The following is a 25,293-nucleotide window of genomic DNA, read 5'->3' as shown; positions in this document are numbered from 1 at the left end:
CCGTAGACACAGGTACGGGCGCTTCGGTGACCGACCGTGGTGCGAAGGCCTTTGGTGCTACCTTCGGCGGCAACGTAAACAGGAGTGGCGTCGAAGACTTTGGCGTTGTGGCAGCTGGCTTCGCGGTGGAAGCATCCTTCGGTGCAGACGCGGAAGCCTTGTTCCTGATGCGTTGAAGAGAATCCGACACCTGCTTTGTAAAGGAAGCGGACGGTTTCGTCGATCCGACAGACGTCTTCAGTCCACCAGCGAGTGAAGACTCGAGCGTCGATGCCTTGTTTTTATCCGGTACAGGATCAGTCTTTTTCGGCGCGCTGTGTCCTCCTTCCGTGCCGACGGCCTTCTGCGCCGACGGTTTTGTGCCGGTGGCCTTGACTACAGGGTGCGGGGCCCCAGTCTTCGGTTCGACGCCCTTTGCCGATTTTGGGTCGACGGCCTTGACGGACTTTGACTCGGCGCCCTTGACCGACTTTGGATCGGCGCCCTTGTTAGACTTCCCCGGGTCGACAGCCTTCTTCGGTTTCGGCTGCCCCGACGTGTCTGAAGACGAGGAGGCGGCCGGAGGGACAGACGTCTTCTGTTTCGATGGCGTCTCAATTACTTTCGCTTTTGTCGACACCGAAGGTTTCGGTTTCGTTTTGACCAACGTCGGCTCCGCAGAAGTGTCCGTAGCCGGGCCCGTAGGCGAGGCCGTGGATCTGGGTGGAAGGTCTTGGGTAAGGCCGTGTGGCGATCCCTCGACCTGAGCCGTAGTAATTGTTCGTACGGGGCTTAGCTCTTCACACGAGCTATCTTCCGTGGCCCCGTAGGCCTCATTGCCGTCTCCTACCTCGTCGACGACTTCTCCTGCCTCGACCACCTCGACGTCCGCGTCGTATCCGTAGTCGACCTCCTCCGCCGGAGGGGAAACTTGCAGATGAACTCCTTGCTCGCCTGCTTCTTCTCTGTCGAAGATGTCCACCGGTGCCGGGGCCGACTGCCGGGCCCCCTGGCGCGCCGAAGTCTAATCGTTTTCTTCGAACGAAACCTAGAACAAGCCATACAGTTGGGCTTCATCGTGGTCCGGCGACAGGCACTTGTTGCACACAGGGTGGACGTCGATGTGCGGGTACTTAGATCCGCACACGGGACATTTCTTGAACGGACTCCGTTCCATGATGTTGCCGAAAGTCTTGCTGCGTCGACTGGGCCCCGAGTACCGAAGAGCAACGCGACTCCTCTGGACGTCCGACTCGGAAACTGAGCCGGAACAGAGCTGGGACCGAACGCAAACTATACCGACGGTAAAGGATAAGGCCTTCGGGCCTTAAGAAAAGTCTATATCGATTCCGAACTGGAGATGTCGAATATACATCCGAACCCAATGGCGGGAAAAAAACAATCTGGGGATGGAGTCGATGCCCATGCGCACTGTAGTCCAGGGGAGGAGCCACCTATCTCGTGATACTTCGAAGACTCTTCCAGGACAACAATGTGCAATCATCCGGACCCAACACTAGGCGGCGATCTATGCTATAGATATGAATTCAGCAGCCCACATGCCTCGAACTAAAAGTTACCTTCAGAAACCTAGATGTAAAACTTAAACCGAGATATAATTAACCCTGATACATGGTTATTTACAACAGCACTGAGAACTGGTATAGTCTAGAAGAAGCTACTCCCATTGATATTGGGAAGAGTTGTGTGTTCCCAGTATTGATGGCAAGTGTTACATTGTTCAAGATGAGTGTGGTTACCCTGACTGCGTAACTACTCATCCACACTCCCAATGTTACTTCCCTCAACACTGTTCAGGGAGCTGAATTCACTAGTTAGGAATCCTGATTTCGGATGATGGATGGAGAAAAGTGTGTCCCTATGGAAATTAAGGCTGCCTCAACAGTAGTTTTGGGTTCTCCAAACTTTGAAACATTATTGCCTGGAGGGCCCAACTCCAGTGGATAGCTGGGTGGATGGTGAAGACAACAAGGAAGAGGTAATATCTTTGACATGGGCAGAAAGGGAGGTTGGTATTTGAGTTTATCAGTTGCTATTGGAGTAAGATGAAGGAACAGTGTCAAGAGACCTGGTACTGTGTGTACAGCCAGGCCTTGCTAGAAGAATAAGGAGAATGAGAAGTACAAAGTTTAATGTTCCAGACTTAGGACTGTGATGTATGCCAAAATTTAGGAAAGTGGCCAAGACACTGGGTAGAACATTTAGTGTACAAGCCATGATCCTATGAACAGGAAGTATGCGACACTTCCTTTACTGGACACAGATCTGCAGACACAAGGAAAGAAAGCCATGAGAATAGGAGGAAATGGGAGTTGCAAGACTAATGAAGAAGGAATACATGTGGTCTTACATTTAAAACTTCTTTCAGGAAAGAAAGGAAATTGATAATCTTACTGTCCTGTGCACTTCTAGACATGTTCAAATGTGATCTGATTAAACTTGTGAAAATATGGGCAGGAGAACTATAAGACACAGAACGGTGCAGAGTATGAGGTTATCGGGAGAAAATCTCCACAAAAACAATGCAAAAATGATTACAAAATAATTACCTGCATAGAATGCAACTAACTTCTAAAAGTATAGGGACATTCTACATCAATGCCTTTCCACACAGTACTAGATGTTAAGCAAGATGATTTTCTTTATGTATGGTATAGGACTGTCTAGTAAAGAAAGAATATTGGGGTTGAGTGAAACAATGATGAGCAGGGTAATAAGGAAAGATGAACCTATTTAAGCCTGAAGAATATCTATTAGGTATGATGACCCACCCTAAGAAAGACTGACTTAGGTGTTAGTTTGTAGACCTAGCATCACTAATGACAAAACGCTTAGTTGCAATGTGTAGGAAATACTGAAATGATATAGCTCCCTGGTATTCAAACCATTGACAGCTGATACCTATAAAGAGGCAAACAAAGTGTGCAATACTAACCAACATCAAGTAAAAAGGGAGTAGGGTACACAGTAACACTAATCTATGGTATTAGGTTATAGTAGAATTTGCATGGTCGTGTCTATATACAGATTATGGTAAAGGTTGGTATTAGCACTGTAGATAGCTTTCTCTAGCTTCCAGATTTCATTTAATTTGTAAAGGACAACTATTCCTAAATGGTCAGAGACCTACTTATTGTTTTTATTTAGAGATTTGGCCTTACAAAAAGATGAGTCATCTGTATGTTTTCATATATTTCTTAGATTGTGCTACGGGGTATTCACTATACCAGGATTGAGGTCCATTGAGTCTTAGAAAAAACCCTTTATACTTCAGCTTTTTCCACTGGTTATCATTTTTTTTTATAGTTTGCCCTTACTTCCTGTGAAAGGATTTGCTCTGGTCAAGTTAAATGTTACATATTGACTTTTCTCCTAGCACATATCATGAATGTAGTTATTACTTTATGAATATCATGACATATGTATATGAAACAGTGAATACATTTTAAAATAAAGAGTAGTATTAATTTAAACATATTTGAAAATAAGAACCACACTGGAGCTTTTATGTACCCAACTGTCCCCAAACTATTCTCACTTTACTTTCTTCTTCAAAACTTCTCACCTTGTGGTGTGTATCGTGGATTTAGCACAGCTGGTAACACAAAGCGAACAGCTCCATCAGCTTCCAATGCCAATTCCCGCACAAACGAAAATGTGACAGATGCTTCTTGGCCGGGGGGAAGGTTTCCTACACTACAGGAGAAGATGTCTCCAGAGCTGATGTCTTGTTCCAGTAAGAAGGCCTCCTGACCTTGACTGATGGCATCTTCGTAGGTTTCCTGGGCCTGAGATGAAAGCGGGAAAAAAATGTACTTACATTTTTATTTTATTCAAAGTTTTACATAGCGCAAACTTGATCCCGAAGGATATCAGACACCTTTACAATTTGAGGGAAAGGAAGGTAACAAATCAAAACAGGAGTCTACCATGGGGAATCTAATAGGCATTGAATCAAATAGTGCACACATAACAGATCATTTAAAAACCTGGGTGAACGAGGAATGGGCTAGGCAATGGAGCATAATGACATAAGGAGTTTGGTCCGTATATGTTAGCCATGTGGATTAGCTCCTCTCCCCTTCTCAAATGAGTTATCAAAAGTGTACCCTCTTCATCATGGTACTGCGATTCTAGTGTTAGGTTGGATTTTTTGGATAACAAAGTGATAACCCCTCGCTTCTTCCTTTCGGCAGGTGAGCGGCCATCTATGAGATCCATCTGCCTTTCACTAGCCTGGTTTCCTCCATGGATAGTTTGGTCTCTTGTAATAGGATTACATCTCCTTTAGTTTTCGCTTAGTAGTCTAAGATGGTCTTCCTGCTTTTGATGGGGTGGTGGACCCCTTTGACATTGAGGGATACTATATTTAGGTATGTTGAGGCATGTCTGGTGGGTGTACTCTATATACCCAATTCGTGGTTGTGCTATCTCTGGGACCTGGGCTGGAGGGTGGTGCTTTTTGCCCCCCTACTCACCCCATGCAGTATGATTACAGGCCTTTTGTGAGCTGCAGTTGGCCTCTCTCAATAGTGGCAGTATACATTTTTTACAATGGGGGAATAGAATTCACACAAAAAAAATGCAAAGTATCTTGTTCCGAGAAACTGTCACAAGGGCACGGCTTTAGTTTCTGTTAAAAGTCTTGGTATTAGAGTTAGTAGTGATCTCTCCATGCACTCCCAAATCAGTGCGGTGGTCTCATCTTGCTTTCTTAATTTACGTATCATACGTAAAATCTCTAGTTTCTTTTCTAATGCGGCACTCAAACTTATCTTGCTAGCCATGGTCATACCACGTCTGGATTACGGAAATGCTCTGTACGTCGGTTTTCTGGCATACGAGCTTCGCCGTCTCCAACTAATCCAGAACCAGGCTGCCAGGTTGGTCTACAAATTCCCAGACTCTACCATGTTACCCCACTTTTAAAAGCATTACATCGGTTACCTCTTTTTGAACGCTCTTTTTTTTAAACTCGGCTGTTTGACCTTTAAGGCTCTAGCCGGCACAGCTCCTGCTTTTATAGCCGCCAAACTTAAGGCTTACGTTCCCACCCGTGACCTTCGGTCTTCTTCTAAATACCTCCTGTGCATTCCCCGTTGTAGAAGGAAGAAACATGGCGGCATGAGTTTCTCCTTTTTAGCCCCCTCCTTTTGGAATTCCCTACCCCTTAGCATTAGGACCACTGCTTCTTATATGGACTTCCGTAGGGCTCTGAAGACCCAGCTCTTCTTGCAAGCTTTAGCCGAGTAGGCTGCTCCCTTGCCCCCCACATACTCCTGTCCTCAGCGCCAAGGAACCGTCTGGTCTACGAGCCCTTTATTTAACTTTAACTTTTCACTTTAGTGTACCTGGCATTGAATATTCCTTAGGAAAAGCTAAAATCCAAGGCACCTGGTTCAATCGGAATCTTGTTATGACAAGCGATGTTGTACATTGGAACCTAAAGACAGGTAGGGCTTTAGCTGTGTAGACACACTTATGGTAACATACCTTCTCACTGAGGCTTTAGCTAATTCAGAGCCCTCCTTGGTCACCTGCTGCCTGGCCAAAAATGTAATTTACAAATAATGTATGAACCCCTTAACTGCAGGACCTACCCAACCATTCCAACACCCAGCGCCACCCCCAACCAGTGCGGAGCTCTTTTTAGGCTATTTGGGGTAGTCGGTGCTTAGACCTCCATAACTTTTTGTCCACATTAGGTATTCAATCCAAATTTGTCTCCCTTTTTTCCAACTTTCTGGAGATTATAAAGGTACCAAGGTTTGCAGATTCAAATGGAGGAGACCGAGACAGCAGTTGAAATATAGCAACATTTTGAGTTTTGGGGAAAAATAGGGGAAAAGTGCTCTGAATGAAAGGGTCTGATTGTTTCATAAAAATGGCATCAAGGAATATCTTGCTGTGCTAAAGCGACCTTCTTCCGGGCTTTCAGGAACATGCAGAGCTGAATCAAATTTGTTTTACCACAGTTTTGGCATTTTTCAAAGAGGTAGCCCATTTTTCCTACTGTTTGTGCTTTTAACCTACTTGCAATTTGTGGTGGAAACCAGTGTAAAACCCAAGGGTTATCCAGGAAAGCTAAATATTTAGGAAAATAGGACAACCTTCTGAAGTCAGCAAGTGTAGATTCCTCAAAGCTTTACCAAAGAAACTGAGTATTGAACTAAAACATTTTTTGAAAACTAGTAGGAGAAAAACAGCCATTTGTGACGTTTTCATCTGAAACTTTTTCTCACAATGACAAATATACAAACGTAATGGACCATTACGTCGCTAGACCCTTTCAGTTGTGGGGATGTATAGGGTTTGTAGGTTCTCCATGAACCAGAGGTACCCAGATCCAACAACTTACCTGCACCGTTCAAAGGTTTTTCATTGTGTACTGAGTATAGACTAATTCATATGGTGAAATATGTAGAGTGGAACATAAGTATCAAGATACTTCTGAAATGGGCACAAGATATTGAATTCATGCACAGTATTTATTTTTACATCTTTGAATTTGTAGGTACCCATAGTCCATATGATTAAGAGGGCACTTTCCAAAATGTCTAATTTCTTTCACACTGCCTTACATTTGGAAGGCACAAATGCAGCAACTTCCAATTGGTACTAACAAATATCCTACTATTGTATGCTCCCTCATAAAAATGTTACCTCACTTGTGTGGATAGGTCTAGCGCCCGCAACATGAAACGACCCTAAACGCAACATGGATACCTCACATTTTTCCATTCAAAACTGATCCGATTTTCGTGCAAAGTACATAGGTGTGGATTTTGGGCCCTACCTCAGCCGGCAACTAGGGAAACCTAGCAAACGTACATTTTTTTGAAAACTAGACTTCTTGGGAAATCCAGGATGGGTTGACTTGCGTGGCTCTCACGGGTTGTTTTACTTAAATCCCTTACAAACTTAGACAAAAAAATAAAATAATTTCCTTATCTTTCTGAGATGGAAAGGTCTGTAATCTGCAGGGAGCCACAAACTTCCTACCACTCAGCATTACTCCAAGTCTTCAGATGAAAATGGTACCTCACTTGTGTGGTTAGACCTAGTGCACACAACAGGAAAGGGCCAAAATGCAAAATAAATGCATCACATTTTTCCACTCAAAACTGACCTCCTTTTTGCAAAGCAGGTAGCTATGGATTTTAGGACCTAGCTCAGCCAGCACCTAGGGAAACATAGCGAACCTGTACAGATTTGAAACTATACACAGATGGGGAATCCAGGATGGAGTGACTAGTGTGGCTCTCATCAGGTTGTTTTACCCATAATCCCTTGCAAACCTGATACTTCGGGGGATAAGAGGCAGATTTCGTACAATTCTGTGATGAAAACTTCCAGAACCTGCAGGAATCCACAAAATTCCTACCACCCAGCATTACCTTATTCGTGTTGATAAAAGCGCTGCCCTGCTTGTGGGACTGGGCCTAGGGCCCGAGACCGGAATGATTCAACCAAGGTCAATAGGAGCCTTTGAGTGGGGTGACCTTGGTTTGATCAGTTCCTGTTGATTGCATTAGGCCCAGCCACACAAGTGGGGCAGCATTTTTATCGGCACATGTGAAGCAATGCTGAAAAGTAGGAATTTTGAGGATTCCTGCAGGTTCAGGAAGTTTGCTTGATATCTCCACTTACCACTTGAGGGCATTTTGTGTAAAGGTCTCTTGGTCCACCCACATAAGTTAGGTACTATTTTTATCGGGAGGCTTGGGGGAATGCTTTGTGATAGGAAATGTGCGGCTCCCTGCAGATTCCAAGAATGCTTTACTGTCTGTACGCTTGTGATGCCTACCTGCTGCTTCTTCATGGAGTGGTGTGGATTAATAGATTGTTACTTTCCTTGTACGCGCACTAAGTGCTGAGAGGTGCCTGGCTCCCGTCCCCGCCGGAGGCTATCTTAGTTCGGCTCTGCCGGCTTTTTAATTGAGTTTATGTATTTCTTTTTCACTAGTATTTTCTCACATTTTTATTTTTATTTGTATTTTAGTCCCTGGTAGATCCATCTCGGAGGGGAGCCTACTAGGTTGGAGCGGAGCGTCAGGGCTCCAGTTGGTGTTTTTTTGCCCTCCATTTTCATCAGCATTTTAGCCACTCCGTCTGTGGAGGCAGGCTATAAACACATGGCAACTGCGTGGACACGCGGAACGGGCATGCCCCTGGTACCCCGAAGGTGCACCTAAGGCAAGTCAGTCTGTGCCCATTCATGCCTGGATTGTGCCAGGGGCCAGGCCTCCTGGCAGGTTCACCTCGGACACCGTACATTATTCGGCAGCAGAAGTTTGATCTCTTGATGTAGGAATCAAAGAGAATTGCTGTCACTCTGTAAATGTGCTCTCAGGTCAGAAGGCATGTGGTAAAGTCCCCCTTTTAGTTTTCAAGGATGTACTCAGCAAAGCGAGATGGGGAGTGATCACAGTAGCCCAAGGCTGCTCAATGTTTTCTCCTAAACTGCCACTCTCTCCCCAAACACAAACTCGAAACCGTAGACGTTTTGTATTCGCAGCAATCCACTGCGCTTTTTATTCTTGGAACCTGGCCCAACGCACAGTCTGCACATCTTGGAGGCTACCCCTATTGGCTATGCAATCCTAAGACTAGATAGTCCCAACGGCAGGGGAGGGGGGCTGTCTGTGGTCTATAATGTCTTGAATGCCTGGGGCCTCCCGAAAATCACTGGCCATTTTGCTTATGGCAATTGCAGCGTATGCCATCTGACTACTACTACCAAAACGTTACACCTAGAGCCTGGCAAGACGTGGGAGTTGCGTAATCACATAATTTGCAACACTGCACATGTGATATACCGCATTGTGTGTCCCTGCAACTTAACCTACATCGGAATGACAAACAGAAAAGTGAAGACCGAATATGTGAGCATCGGAGTACCCTACGATGTAAAAAGAACATAACTAAGATGACCAATCACTTCCTGGAAACTGGACACACAACCAACGACATGAGTTGGGTCATCATAGAAGCCCTGAACCCCAACATGCTTCATATTCAACAACAACTACTATTGAAAGAACAAAGATGGATTTACCGCCTTTCCAGCCACAAGTTTGGCTTAAATTATAACATTCCTTGGAACAGTCTCAGTAGGCAATGAGCACATGGGACTGACATCATTACTAACACTGATCCAGTATGTCCCACGCAATCTTTCTGATACATTAGTCTGCTACATGATTCATCGGCATCCCTATCATCACGCCTACAACATGACCCGGTATGTCCCCAGCTCACTTCCTGAACCAGGAACCTGCAAGATGACTCACCCACTGAATCCCTTTAAAAAATGAGAATCCAACAGCAGCCACATAGGCTACACAATTTAGGCAAATCTGAACTACCAGCCACCCTTACCACTCGGGCTGCACAGCTACTCCCTAATACCACTAAAGAACAACAATCATACTCTGCATGACCACTTAGGGCTCCACAGCCTGACCAGTCTGGTTGCGATAACCACACTCTCAATTTAACAGTAAGCCCTACATTTAAGCCCATGATTTTTACGCTACTAATGGCCCCAGTATTGACTTGGACTAGTGCAAAAGCGCATTAGCACGCTATTGGGAACCCTCCTATCATACTCTGGATGGTTATCACCAATCCTAATTGCAGTAGAACTTTACTCGACATACATGTGTGTATGCTTAGCCTTTGGCACACTTTGGATGGTCACCAACAGACCTATTTGCGGCAATACATTGCACCCATAGTCTTTGCCCTGCATCACCCCTTTCCAATATGGCCACCAGAATCAACATCGAAACTAGCGCCATTGCGCATGCGCACCATTCCAGAAATCTTAGTCATGATCCGACCCAGACATGCACCCTTGGACGTACTGGAGCCTAGTCACACACTACTTAAGCTGCGCTCTCCGGCTCTCCCTGCACCAGCCGGGACTACGAGGGACCATACTAGGTTTGCAGCGGATGACTCGTCTTCACCAAGTAAGGCTATGCATGCTCCAAATGCTGCTTCCACTGTAAGCCGATCTATACGAGAAGGCTTACCGCAATGCTGTTTACCTTTACTTTCAGAGTTTACCTTTACTTTCAGATTGGATCTGGGATGAGCTTCCACCCTCGAGCCTCGATCTCTGCTTTAAACTCATTAGCATTGTAACTATAGAACCACCTTGTGCATGTTTTTAACAATTACATTATATCTTACTTTGTTGTACATTTCTCGTAATGATGTCCCCTACTCGGGCCATAAATGGGTGCACTAAAACTCTTGAGTGCATAAAAATAAATAAATAAATAAAACTCGAGTGCATGATCCTATCACAGTAGTGCACTTTGTGCGCCTTGGACCTCTAGGCACTCTCCTTAGTGGCCCCCACGCACGATATAGTGCCACATTTACCATATTTATAGACAGCGCCCAGTGTTTTCACTTGTGCAAAAATAATCTGCATTTCTGTATCCACAGAATCCTGTTGCTCACTTTCAAGTCTATGTAGCATGCATCACAGAATCCACGCATGCCGCGACCTGCATGAGCAAACATATCAGTCACTGTAGTAGCCTTCCTAAAGGACAACTAAATAGCTATAAATATAACCAATAAGAATGCATTTTATGATGCGAACCCTATATGTTGTGTTTTGTCGTCTTTTCTCCCACAGGAATTTTTTTCTATTTTAAAGTGTCAGTGAGTACGCCAACATTTTTTCAACCACACACCTTAGCACGTGTGTAGGTACCGCACTGGTTTTTTCACGTGGCACCTTTAACCTTTCGCAACTCACTTATCACGTACAAAGCCCCATTAATCACACTACGGGGGCTGAAACATGTAGACCTCCACACAAAAGCCAACTTAAAGGTAATACATCCTGAAATAGTTGCACCACACATATTTTTAACATATCCTGAGCCGCCAACATTAAAAATAAAGGCAAGGTTTCTCAGAGGTATTTTTAACTGGACAATATCACATCACATCACACTTACGCACCAACACCAGCTCCGCTGTAATCAGGCATCGTAGCCCAACCGGGGGGAACACGGCCGCCCGGTTGGGACCCCACTGATGAAGCATGACAACAACCAGGTTGGTGTGTGAGGGGTCTTTTAACAACACCTAATGGGTCCAAGCACATGCTACAAACTGTGACTTAATTCAATTAAATTAATTAGACACACACAGTGGGCTCGTCCACATTGTTCAAGTGTGGTCTATAAATAACATCTTGGCTACAGTCGCACAGAAGTCCAGATAAATGGCTCTGAGGCAGCGTTTTTTTCATTGCCTGTGATAAGCCACTGCTCTCTCACAGGTCTTTTGATATTTCGGCCTCCTGGGCCAGCTTCCTTATTTACCACTGCCCTGTTAGACACCATTCCATCATACGATATGCGCATTTCCATCTTTCTAATCCTAGTTGACTTTGACGAATCAACCTGCCGCACAGCCACAAGCCTTATTGAGGATTTAGGGTTGCTCCATCTCCAACACTTAGTGTGGGACTCTACTCCTATCCAGAGTCATATTCTTGATCTCATATTTGACAACCCACCCCATGTCAAGGTAGCCCCCCTCAGATTCCCAGCGCGTGGTCAGACCATTTTTCTATACCTTTTCAGATCTTTGCCACGCTCCCCACGACTGAACTGCCACCAGCACACCCAATCAAAGCACGCAAACAGTTATTGATCACACCAGCTACCTTTCCACTAGCTCTGAATTGCAGACCCTTACGCCTAGATACCAGTCCCCAGGATGCTTATTTCCGGTCCAGGGAGGATCTGACCTGGGAGTTCAGTCTGGACTTTTCCCATGGGGCACAGGGTCAAGACTGATTTGCATATGGCTGGGTTCAAACTGGGGTGGCGTAGTGGGCAAAAGAACGATGGATCTAAGCCAGATCTCTAACTGGGGGAGAATGTTTGTATTGTCAGCATTCCATCCATCATTTGTTTCCTGTAACACAACCAGCAGAATACCGCATGGATTAATGAGGCCTTAGATTCCATAGCCACCCTGAAAACATATAACATCACCCGCTCTAGACCTTCTGCAGAATTTTTTACGGTGAATCTCTTACTGAGAAAAAAGGCATGTAAGAGTCTGGAAGGTAAATGGCGCAAGAGCTACCAGATTCCAGATACACACATTTCCTTGCATGTGCTCAAAGAGTGCCCATAGGCAGATCAGACTATCTCAGACTCAAATCTTTGCTCAAAAGATAGTGGGGGCGAAAAACTCAGCTCTTGAGATTGAAGAGTCAAATCGCTTACGTTCTTAGAACGTGTGTCAGTGGTTAGGACCCCTGCCATCGACAACTGTAATCAGATTGCTAATTTTTTCTATGGAAAAATCTCCTTCTTCTAAACCTCCTTTACAGAAAAAGTCAAGAACTACAGTTTCCCTCCTCCTGGAACATCACCCTATTCCACACTGGAATGCCCTTTAGTATAGAGAACATTTCGGTAGGGGAAACTTGCTCCCTCGCTGCTATAATTAAATCGGGATCCCCACGGGACCCAGCCTCACCAGCAATGTTGGAATGAGTGCTTACTGCTATAGTCCTAACATTATGTACACTGCTCAACCTGTCTTGAACACTGTACAAATACCAGGCCATGGAAACAGTCCATGGTAGTTCCCATCCTTAAGAAGCCCTCACTGGACCCCTCTAAGCCAGAGAACTTTCGACCAATTTCAATGTTACTATTCTTTGCTAAAGTTACCAAAAACATGTAAATCAACAATTAATGAAGTTTATTGATGAGAAAAAACTCCTTGATGAGACCCAGTCAGGTGTCAGACTGCATTACACCATAGAATCCACCCTCCTGCTTGCCTCAGAGACTTTACGCATCTTGGCGGATAAAGACAAGACTGCTGCTCTAGTGGTGCTAGACTTAAGCACGGCTTTTGACACCGTGTCCCACGGCCTTCTTTTCAAATTGCTGTGGAAACAGGGTACTGGGTGTCGAGCCCTTGAATGGTTCACTGTTTTTCTGCAAAATCGCTCCTTTTCGGTGATTCAGACGCCAGCACCTCGTACATCATCTAATTGAAGCAGGGAGTGCCACAGGGTTTGGCTTGGAGTCCAACCCTGTTTAACCTGGATCTGCGTCCCTTGGCAGACATGATCAAATGCCATGGTGTGAAGATCGTGTACTATGGTGAGGATACTCCGTTGATCATTACACTGGCGCATGATGGTATGCCGCAGCTAATTTCAAGACCCATCTGGTGGACTTCACGGCTTGGATGGACTCCAGCTGCCTGTGACTAAATGCAGGCAAAACAGAAGTTTAGGTGATTGAGAAACAGCCCCACAATATGGTCCTCCACCTGGTGGCCTAGTGAACTGGGCCCCCTTCAATTACCCAACCTAAAGTTAAAAATCTGTTTTTCACGTTTGACTCTTCCCTATCCTTTGTTAGTCAGATTTCTGCCACTGTCGGCACCTGGTTTGGTGCACTAAAGATGCTCCAAAAGAATTTGGGGCTCCTACCAAAGTCAACCAAGAAGATGGTACTCCAGGCCCTGTTGGTATCCGGTCTAGATTATTGTAATGTACTTTACTTGGGAGTCTCCAAAGGCAGGCTGTGAATGTTTCAAAGGGTGCAAAATTATGCGGCTTGTATGTTATTAAAATTTCCTAAACACTCTTCTATAAGCTCAGGACTTGCCCAACTAAACTGGCTCCCTCTCAAGCACAGAGTCTATTTGAAAGCGCTCTGCTTTGTTCAAAGAATACTCAACCAGAGAGGCCCAAGATATCTTTGTCCTCTGATCAAAGCTTACATTCTTAACACGCATCTCAGGTGCTCTGGGGCTGCGCTGACTGGTCCCCAAAATTACCGACATGCGCTTTGCGGGCAGCTTTTTCAGATTACTTGCTGCCAAACTCTAGAACTCTATGCAATTAGATCTGAGAGTAGAGCCATCCAAAATTTTGTTCCGGAAAAATCAAAAGACCTGGCTATTAGCCCCTTCGGTGCTCATGACGGAACGGTTCCGTCATGAGCGTCGGTTGGCCTGTGCTCATGACGGAACCGTTCCGTCATGGGTCCATAGGCCCAATAGAACCTTCAGCACAGCGCGAGAATTCGCACCGCGCTGAAGAGGTTAAAGCAAAAGTAAGTAGTGTTGTAGGCCCCAGTATATGAACACAACTTAAACAGGACAACAGGTCTTAGGGATGAAATCCTAGCTCAGGGACATTCCATATGGAGAAACCAAGCTCTTTGCAAACCCCCAAACATAACATTTTACCTCACAGAAGGTGCTGCCATCACCCCTACGCCTGTGACACGAAGTGCCCAGTCCCGCCCGCCTGATTTCAACTGCAAGCTGAATACAAAAAACAAAATGATAATAACTGAACATTATTATCATTTTCTTTTTTGTTTCAGCTTGCAGTTGAAGCAGTGGGGGGATGCTCCTTCCCCTTAGCAGAGGAGAAACCGCTGGTGGGCAGTCCCCTCCCCTCTTTTTATTAAAAAAATAATTCCCTGGCATCTTGTGGGCTTTCTACCCCAGCGGGGTAGATCAGGGGGTGAATACCCCTATCTGCCCCCGGGGGGGAAGACTGTCCCCATTTATTTGGGGTGGAGGCAAGGCCATGTTCATGGTGGACAGCCCCCACCCCTAATTTTTTATAAAAAATATCCCCGGCGTCTAGTGGGTTTTGTGCCCCTTGGGGGTGTGTTGACGAGGGGAAATAACCCCCATGTGTCCCTAAGCTGGCCGAAAGACGGTGTCCCCTATTTATTTGGGGTGGGGGATTGCCTATGATGGGCAGACCCCACCCCTCTTTTTTTAACAAATAATTCCCTGGATTATTGTGTGATTTTCTTCCCCAGGGGGGACAGATCAGTACTTGCCCCCCAGGGTGTCAGAAACACCGTCCCCATTTATTTGGGGTGTGAATATGTCCTTGCCTATGATGGGCAGCACCCACCCCTCTTTCAAAAAATAATAAATATATACATATATATTCTGTGGCATCCAGTGGGCTTTCTGCCTTTCCTGATGGGCAGATTGGGGGTAGTCTTTCTGCCCCCAGGGGTGGCAAATGGGTGTGTATCCCCATTGATTTGTGGTTTGAACATGGCCATGCCCATGGTGGACAGCTCCCAACCCTCCTTTTTTTTTTTACTGCCATGTAGTGGGTTCTCTGCCTCCTTAGGGGGCAGATCGGGGTAAATTACCCCCCCATTTGCCACCAAGAGGGAGGAGCAAGACTGTGTCCCCATTTATTTGGGGAGAGGCATGTTCATGCCCAAAGGGAGCAGCCCCCACGCCTTTTTTCAAAATAATTCCCTGGTGTTTAGCGGGCACTCTGTCCCCCCCAACCAAGAGGCAGATCGGGAGTAATTACTCCTAAGTATCCCCGGGGTGGGTACAAAGACTGTGTGCCCACTCATTTGGTTTGAGGGAAAGGCCATGCCCATGATGGGCATCCCCCAACCCTATTTTTATTTCCCCCATCTGCCCCTAGGGAGTCAGAAACACTCAAATAAAAAACTACAAAGGGGGGGGGGGGGAGTACAAGCCTTGCCCAAGGGTCTGCTCCCCCTCTCCCTGGTGGGTGGATCCCTGTTTGGGGGTCGCTCTCCTGTGGAGATCCCAAAGCATGAGGGTAATGAAGTATAGTGAGAATGAGAGTAGCATGAGGCATAAGAAAGGGGAGTGGGGAGAGTACTGTGAGGGAGAAGGAAGAACGCCTGGAGTAGATTAGAGTATTTTTGAATGAGGGAAAGTGTGGAGAGCAGTATGAGGCATAATGAAGGAGAGAGGCGTAGAAGAGTAGTAGGAGAGATATAAAAGGAGTGTGAGAAGTAGAAGAGTAGTGTGAGCAGGAAGGTAAGAGTATTTGCTTAGTATTAGGAATAAGGAAGTAGATCGGTGTCGAAGAGCAGTGTTAAGGAGAATGTAGGAGGAGGAGAAGAGCAGTGTGATGCAGAAGGACTGAGAGTGAAGACAATAGGAGCAGTAGTAGGCAGAAGGAGGGGGAGTGTTGAGGAGAAGAGCGGTGTGTGCTAGAATGGTTGTGAGTGTGGATGAGAGTAGTATGAGGCATATGGAGGTACTTTTGTTGGTAGTGTTGTGTTGTTGGTGGCACTGCGTTGGTGTTGTTTAGCTAATGGTGGTTGTTTATTTTGACATACATCACACGCAATTGAGGACACAGTCAATGTCCACACTAAGAATACCAAGATTAAGAAGCACGAGCGGACTGGTGCATTGGGGCACAGGTACCCAGAGATACACACATACTCATAGGCACGAAAACAGTGCTGTAATCATTAAAATACCCAACTGGCATCCACTCATATAAAGACACGACATGCATACGAATACTCGGACATCTACAACATGCACAGCCGTGTCCATACAACCGAATAGAGGGGAACACACACATATACATGCATTTACAACACACACATGCACACAAACAAGGATACACGCGGGATACACACAAGCACTGAATTAAACCTAGTGAGGGCAAGTTACACTACACCCAAAGGAGGAGGGGGGGTGAAGGAATCTTACCAACGGGAAGTAAGTCATGAACGGTACAGGCATCTCTGCCGGAAAGCAGGCATCTGAAACCAGCCTTCTTTGCACAACAGACGTCCTACCTAAGTGCAGGGAGGATATGTGATAACCCCTACAAGTGCAGCCAATTCTCTTTCAAGCCAATAGAAATGTCCGTGGCGAGCCTTCGATGCTCAAACTTGTCATGGAAAACGCAAAACTTAAAAGTACAGAATGCAGAGCGTAGCTGACTGATGCTTCAGGACATGGAGTCAGTAAGACGTAAATGGAACCTCCCTGCTACAGCGCTTTGAGACCATAGCTAGTGGTAGAGGTAGAGGTAGCGCTAAAGAAATTCTAAAACACAGGAGGTGAGGCGCAGAAATAGTCGGTGAGTAACTAAGGAGCCAACAAACCATTCAGCAGGGATAGGTCTGTCAGGTGAGTTTAAGTCAGGTGACAATTAGTCCAGGCGTCCATTAACAAATCGGTGCATTATGTGCCTTGTAATCTTAGTTTAATTAATTTCAACCATTTAGACTAACTCGCTTGGGGGAAAAATCTGTAACAGGAAATCCAAGGCGTGAAAATACTGTGCTGGTGACATGAAGTAAAGTCTTGAAACTTTTAATGAGAAAGCAAAGTATTAAAATTAGCCATCAGAGAGGATGAAGCGGCGTAATTATCTAGCACAGAAGGTCGCAATATTGATGTCTGCTTTTTGTATAGCGCTTCATGCAGTTTCTAGGCATCCTGAATTCCAGATGGTATTGTTTTGAAACTGAAACATTCTCGTGAGGGCAAAACAGCCTACCAACCTCCAAATAAAGTGAAACACGCCAACACTTTCGAATCAAAAGAATGGAAAGGATGATATACTCCCTAACGGAGTAAGGAGAATTAACACAACTTCTATCACACACAATCAAATCGCCATTAAAGGGGACAAGCACGCTGAAATACCCAAAGAAAGACACAATAATCACTTTTCACTGAGAGTGAGACAATGAAAATGGGGCCAAAAGAGGACAGGGTGGCAACCAGGAGGGACTAAAAAGCCTCCATTACAATCATCACACTCCGTTAAGCATAACTTATACGCCAAAAGACGCACACCAATACAAATTACAGCCAGAGCAGACACACGACTTCTGAAACCGTATTGATTCCAAGAAGCCCTCACATAGCGAGCAACGCCTGCACGCTGCAACGCCAGGCAAGACCTAAAAAGGGCTCAGGCCGCTCAGAAACCTCTTCCCAAGCAGCCCGAGCCTCTGGGATTAAAAGGGAAACCCTCTGGTGCAAAGAGCCAGAGGGGCCTTTCTAACCCTCACCAGTGTTGGCCAATAGCAACCCACACATAAGGGGTTAATTGCAAAGGTTTCTTCTAGTAGCAACAACTTTACGGTTAACAAATGATTGCACCGAAAGTCCCCCTAAGAAGCACCAACTCCGGAATTAAAGGCATGCTTCTTGTGAGGACCTCTTCAGATAGTAATTATTCTACTGTATACTACTTTTTACAGATTTTACATGAGATCCAGTCCTTGCTCCATAAAGTGTCAGACAAGTTTCAGTGATTATCAACTGACATCAAACTGATCTGCATACTCCTCTTAGACCACTTTTACTACCTTTTGTCAACCTCCAAAGAGACTGACAGACACTCAATATGCACACATCCATGTGTGTCCGGTTCTGATAGTTAGATGAGATCATCCTGCACCCCGAACAGTGTGAATCATTACTCTAGCCCCTATGCTTCCATAACGAATGCCAGATAGTCAGTGTCCCCTTTCTTAGGTCAAGCCTGCGACATCACACGAGCTCTTACTTACAAGGAACTACTATATACAATAAAAGGCTAAGAGCCCTTCCATTGCTTACCATTTGTTGGCTTCAGTGACACTCTTCTTTACAGCAGCCTGACTGGCCAGCACAGGCCGTGAATCACTTCCATTTCTTTCTGTGAAGCATGGACCAGTCACATTCTGATTCAACTTAATTAGTGCCCATTTGCTGCCTGCACTGTGATTGAGGTACTATTTCTTCTTCCCATCTCTCCCACTTCCACTGCCCCCAGTCTGGTACTCCCTCGCTCCTCCCACACCCTTCCCCTCATTTTGTTTTCCTCATACAACCATCCTCCCTGCAGTCCATTATGCAGTTTACTACCCCTCCCCACCTTGTATTGCTTCCTCTCCCCTCCCACTTTTATTTTAGTAACATATTCTGTGCAATATTGCATAAAAAAGCACTATGACACAATCAACACAGCCATGCTGACAATGCCAATAGATCTCACATGGGTGAGACTTATTCGCTTTTGCTAATGCTTGTTTTAATTGCTGGTGATTGGCGATTAGTGCTATGTTGTACCCCACCACCACTGAACCTCCACGAAATCCAGTTCATGCTGAGACCCCTGTAAAGGCACCCTACAGAAACATAGCGTGAACTGGTATGCAGTAGCCATAGGGACCGGGTAGGCCCTTAAGCGTTCCCTGGACCAGCTGGACTGTGTTCCTCAACTGAACAACAGCGCCTGGACAATGGCTTACTAAGGACATCACCAGAAGCAAAGAAGACTTTTCTTGCAGGTGGGGATTGCGTTTGGTGGGGGAGATTTTGGGAATTTGAAATGTTTACTTTTTTTTTTTAGATGTTACAGGCTTTGTTATAGACAAACCCCAAATCAAAATGTACTAACAAGAGGTTAAGAGTTATAATTATATTTGTCACTCACAATGTTCATGTGGAAGTTCTTGCAAAATGCAAGACAAGAGGTCAGAAAATGAACCCAATATGATATTTTATCAGATTGGAAATCATTTGTTTTGTGCTTTAATTATAAAGTTTCCAAAGTTAATAAAGGTGACCTACCCTATACAGAAAGCAAGGAGGTCAAGCTCAACGTCTCAATTACAACAGAAAGGCAATTGGTAGCTTCAGAGCAATAAATCACTCAAATGCTGATTCAATAAGAGCTTTTATCGATTTATAAACAAAACATAAAAGCGCATCATAGAAATGTAAACATGTAAAGTTTTGATAAAACACAAAAATCAAACAAAACAGATTTAACATCAGCAAATAGAGTGTATAAACATCTTTAAAATTACAGACTGCAATTTATTAAATCCTAGTTTTAAAAGGGAGAATTTTTACAAAAGACAAAGCCGACCATAGCACTTCCTCTACTTCCCAATGATGCTCCTGACTTTTACAGCAGAAGAAATACATTTATAGATTGTGAGACATATGTCACCAGTTTGCGATAACTGTAAATATTCCATTGCCTCTTTCGATTTCCTAATACTTAAATACTGCAGTAACAGACTTAATATCCGAGATCTTTGGTCTTTATACAAATCACAAAAGAACACCATATGCATTTGTGATGGATGGACAATTGAGTTACATGAGCACATCATCATATCTTTATCGGCGTACGCATTGGAGGGGTAAAACACCAGGAAATAAGCCAGAACCCAGTCTGAATCTTAAAAGATAAAATCTTTGGGGGCGTGACATCCTAAGCAAGTATGGCTCAATGTCAGGTGTTGTGCATAATGGGAGATGAAACGCCACCAACCTCTTCTTGAGCTCGCCCTCTTTCCTCTTCACTGCTATATATCATAGGAGTTCGTCTTTCACTGCTAATCGATTCTATTGATGACTTGCAGCTCATTTTTAACATGATAGCCAATTAAATGTATGTACTTCTGACAGATTTATACAGTCAGTAATGACTGTGTTAGCACTGCTTAGAGTCTGGACCAGACTGATAACCACAACTTAGGGCCTCATTACAATGTAGGTCGAAAAAGCTCAGAACGGCAATCGGTTTGTTCGAATCCATGTTGGAACCAGCATTTCCGACTGACTCGAAAACATTTCTGATCGACCATTACGATAGTAGGTAACCGTTCGGTCCTTTCGACTCAGTTCTGACCGGCATTCAGAGAAACAGTCAGTTGGAGCTGACTCGTACAGCTCTACAGACCGCGTTTTCGACCAACGTATTATGATGTCGGATTCGGACAGCCTTTCCAACTCAATTTGTCGGACATGGATCAGCTGTCAGAAACCAACTTTGGGGGTCCGTAGTAACCCCTTCACCCAGAGTCCTCCGGTTGTGGCCCATGGACGTACCCATGGGTCCCCTCTTTCCAATCATGCATGGTGTGGCAGGCACCATGGGCTGCCCGCCACAAGGTGCAAGGCTTTACGAAACCACCCCGTTTTGCAATGTGAGCCGGTGTTGTTGGTCGGAACACAGGCTCCCATTGAAGTCAATGGGAGTCGACCAAACGGTGTTCAGAGACATCGTAATCAGTTGGTCGGACAACCCAAATCAGAGTCGGTCCCAAACCATTCCGAAACAGAGTTGGTCGGAATGCTTTCCGAATGACGTCGTAATGAGGCCCATAGTTGGTGCTAACCTTACAACATTTCCAAAATACCATAGCCCCCATTCCGTGTGGGCTACCAGAGTAGGAACACGACGCGGGAGTGATAACATGTGCAAACATTTATTTTCACTAATTTAGAGTTGGGAGTGGTCAGCATAACCCCACACCCTTGCATCATAGGTGGCTATAAGGTATGGGTGTGGCTTTGTAAATGGTGGTGATGGGAGTCTAAAGGCATAGAGCCGAACTTTGCGGAAAACTTAAACTGAAAGTTTGAAAGCTGTGGCTTGTTCAAATTGGGAAACTCTCACGGCTCTCAGATGTTTCTTTGTGCTCAAACTGTCCAATGGGCACCCTAAATAGGTAAATGTGGATACGCATTTGAGGGCCATACCACTGATGTGAAAAAAAGTTATCCTGCTCCTAGGGCCGCCATAAAAGATTTAGTTTTGTTTGTGGAGAGGCCTAATTCAGTCCTAAAAGCTACATAGGTGTGTAAAGGCTTCAGCAGACCTTGGCCCATTGTTGACCTAAGCACGCAGTCATCTGCGTACATGAGTACAGGTAATTGCCGAGACCCTACCCTAGGAGGATCTGCTGCAGCACCTATCAGGACACTATCCAGATCATTAATATAAAGACTAAAAACGAAAGGGACCAGTACACAACCTTGTCTGACTCCTTCCTAACTTTTATGTATGGATACATTCCCCATTAGGACTGTACCTGATGCTTCCTTCTACATCTGCGTGCAGCTGAGACAGAAGGTGAATAATTTTAGGATTGGCACCTTTATCAGTTTGTATGTTCCAATCCAAAGCTTCACCATAATGACGTTGTTGAAGGCTGCAGTCAGGTCCATAAATGGCAGGAACATACATCCATCCCTCTTTGACGGCCACATATTTGTTAAGAATTAAATGCAGGTTTAAGCACTGTTCAACAGTGCCTAGGCTTATTCTCAATTTATACTGAGCAGTTGTTAAAATACACTTCTGATTTGCCCATGTTTCGAGGTGATCCAACAAAACTCTGCCCAAAACCTTTGCTGTAGAGTCAATTAAAGGTATTAGGCGATAGCATTGTGCCCTTTTTAAGTCTCACCTGGCGTTGCAGCGCACATGCGTTGCTCGCACTGAGAGGCCTCTTGTAATCGAGGAGATTTAAAAAATGGTGATTAAGTCCCGCCCCTTCTTTTAATTGGTTTGCGTCATTGTGCATGCTAAACGCTGTCTTTCTATTGTAAAGGAGGCTTCTTATCCCCTCCTTGTTACCACCCTGTCTCATTTTGGCCCCGCCCCCCGGACTAGATCTTTTACTTGCGGCGTTTGACGGGGTCTTTTAATTCCTAGGTGAGCACTTTTTTTTTTAACCATTTGTGTCTAGTTGTTTAACATAGCGGTAGCTTCAATAGTTGTAATAGCTATGATGTTATTTTGTAACTTGGTATTGATGTATTTTTTTCTTCTATCTGTTTTTTTAATGGCCCGTCTCCATACGGAGCGGTAAGCTTTGTTAAAATAACACGTAAATTTGCTTTTGTCTAATATGTAGCCATCTTCTAATTTCTAAGCATATGTTTGTTAATTTTTAGCATGCTTATTTGTGCGGCCCGTAAGCATGCTTATTTGTGCGGTCTGATAGCAACTCAACGGAGCTAGGGATACGTATGGTAGACTTTTTAAAGTATTGTATGAATGTGAGGTTTTTTGTGTGAGGTCGGGTTTTTATGTTTGAAAATGTGTGTTTATTTCTGTGTTCTTTTCTGACGGCCTAGTAGGAACTGTAGGCATTCGCTTGCAGTGTCATTTCTGGCGGTCTGGGCTCAAGTTGTTCTCTTGAGGTGTTTACGCTAGGCTCTGTGTGCTGAGGATTACTCTTAGACTGTGCACATCTGCACGTGAGCACGTGCCATTCATCGAGGCCTTCTACGGTACACTGCGACTAAGCCGATCCAGTGAGGTGGTGGGCTATGCGGCCACGACAGTCCAGAGCGGAAATTAAAGTAAGGTCTTCCGAAGAGGGGAGCCAGCCGTATGGCTGTACACTGGCCGTACACTGGCCCAGATGAACGCTAAAAGCACTTCAGCATCGTGCAGCCGGGCCCCAACACGCCCGGGCTGCTAGGAGTCCATACCCTCTCAGCCTTTTGCTTCCTTCTGCAGGAAGTTATTAATATAGAGTGGCTTTTCATGCGGAGCAGCTGCCATGGCTCAGTGTGTCCGGAAGATTCCAGGCAGCCGCTGGGGTGCTCCATTCACATCTGTCACTCACAGCTGGCGACGGGGGGGCTACGGCTCGGATCCCTCAAGGGGCTGCGGATCTCAGGCATGAAGCAATAAAGAGAATAATAGCACCAAACGTTTGATTGTCCGCACATAAACATAGCCGACTCTGCTTACCCACTTACACTTATCTGCTTCGGAAGAATAAAAGTCCAAGACAACACTGCCGAGAATCAAAGGTATGGTACCCACTCCACAGTTGCACACCATCGCTGCTGATCGATTTTGTTTTCTTGTTCACTGTGGAGGTGCCACCCACCAATAAAGCATGTTGCATGTGGAGGCCTTTGAGCTATAGTATTCCTCATTGAAAGACTCAAAAACTCCATCTGCACTTGGATGCATTGAAAACATTGATATTTTTACCTCAATCGAATGTATGTTGTACGTTCTCACGATTTTTTTTTTACTGTGTTTTATATAGCGCGAACTTGACTCGAATGTATCAGAGCGCTTTACAGAGCACCAGTTGCGTTACAGGACGACAAATTATATATATTTTTTGGTTAGGCACCGGGAGATTAAGTGATTTGCCCATAATCACAGGATGTTCAGCGTCATTGCTGAAACTCGAACCCGGTTCCCAGATTCAAGGTCTACCGCCCTATACGTTAGGCCTTTCACATTAGGATTGTATACAAACACCCAGGAAAACCCTTTGAGCCCGATGGGCGTTGCGCGCCTGGATGAGATTGGAACACCAGCCGACAACCCACCCCGTCATAAGAATTGAAGGGATTCTTTCATCTCCTGTTCCTCATGACACTAGCAGAGGCTTTGGTCCTGTTTTAATCTCTCCTCCGTTTCATTAACGTTTTGGAAAAGGTGGAATACCTAAGAAACAAAGAAAGAACAAGCATTTGCAATGCAATAGGTCTCGCATTTACAAGAGTTTATGCTATTGGCATTGTAAATGACAATGCCTTTTATTTATGGTTTATAAACTAAAACAAAAATAAAAGGCATTTTCATTTACAATGTCAATAGCTTAAACTTGTGTATATGCGAGACCTATTGCATTGCAAATGCTTGTTAAAAATTGGTACTATAATAGCCCTGGACCAAGATGTGGGGGATGGACAGCACAGACTGCACTTTGAAGTGCATTCACCAGTATTGGAGCCCATAATGGCGGATTATCTAAAGAGAGGTCAACTGGGACCCAATCCAGTCGCAGTGCTTTATTACCGGGGCATCTTTTCATGGCAGAAATTACATCACCAAAAGAAACTACTGATTCTCCCTCTTCATCTGAGCTTGACGGTGCCTATGGCATAATGCATGGGATGTGTCTGCTCATTGAACTCGTATAGTTTAATGAAGTGCTAAACCCAAAGCTGCTAATGATTAGCCACATCTATACTTTTAGTGGCGCTATTATAGAAAACCAGGGGTGTTACCTCTCTTCCAGAACTGCGATGCATTTTTGGTTACAAAAGCAGTCGCCAACTGCTCCCATGTCTCTCTCTTCACCTCTACCTTTCTTGAGTTTACAGCATCTTTTTTTAGAACTTTCTAAGTTTCCTTGTTTCTACCAGGTCCCTAAGAAAGGTACTGAGGCCTTGTGTAAGGGTTCTGAATGCCCGGGGGCATGTCTTATCAAACCATTTTTTGTGTCTTTTGACCTGGTAGTGTTTGTTTGTATGACAGTAATTGCACCGAGGCCCTTTTACAGATTTCATCAAAAGTCCCCAATGCCAAAGATGATTCCGTTTCGGCGCTAAGACAGTGAATGACCTGCCCTGTAGGAGAGTAGGGTCTGATTTCCTATGGTCACTCCAATTTTTGCTTTTTGCTTCACTGGTTTTTGACATAATGTGGCTGTGGGCCTGCTAATCAGACCCACAGCCTGCTGTTCTCTCTCTAAATTCAACACCATGTACTTTAGGTACATCACCATTTGGGTATTGGATCACCTTCTGAGCCCCTGTACAGTGTACTATAGGTACCCAGGGCATAGGTGCATCCAAGGCCTAACAGGGGCTGCAGCATATCTTTTGCCACCCCTGGCTGGCCATCCAAACTGACAACTGGCTGATCACTCAGCTGGGGCAAGGTGG

At 45.0% G+C, this 25,293-nt stretch overlaps 1 protein-coding gene across 1 annotated transcript in view; it reads right to left on the bottom strand.

Annotated features, from left to right (window-relative positions):
• The window catches only part of LOC144773041 (von Willebrand factor A domain-containing protein 5A-like), a 584,045-nt gene that overhangs the window by 440,678 nt on the left and 118,074 nt on the right, over nt 1-25,293 (bottom strand). Inside the window, exon 4 of the mRNA XM_078657811.1 lies at nt 3,566-3,788. Coding sequence (XP_078513937.1) covers nt 3,566-3,788 — 223 coding nt within the window. The remainder of the gene's footprint in view (nt 1-3,565; nt 3,789-25,293) is intronic.

The sequence above is a fragment of the Lissotriton helveticus genome, chromosome 8 (assembly GCF_964261635.1).
Source record: "Lissotriton helveticus chromosome 8, aLisHel1.1, whole genome shotgun sequence".
NCBI classification, from domain to species: domain Eukaryota; kingdom Metazoa; phylum Chordata; class Amphibia; order Caudata; family Salamandridae; genus Lissotriton; species Lissotriton helveticus.
The sequence above is the reverse complement of the archived record's forward strand: the minus strand, read 5'-3'. Positions and strand labels throughout refer to the sequence as shown.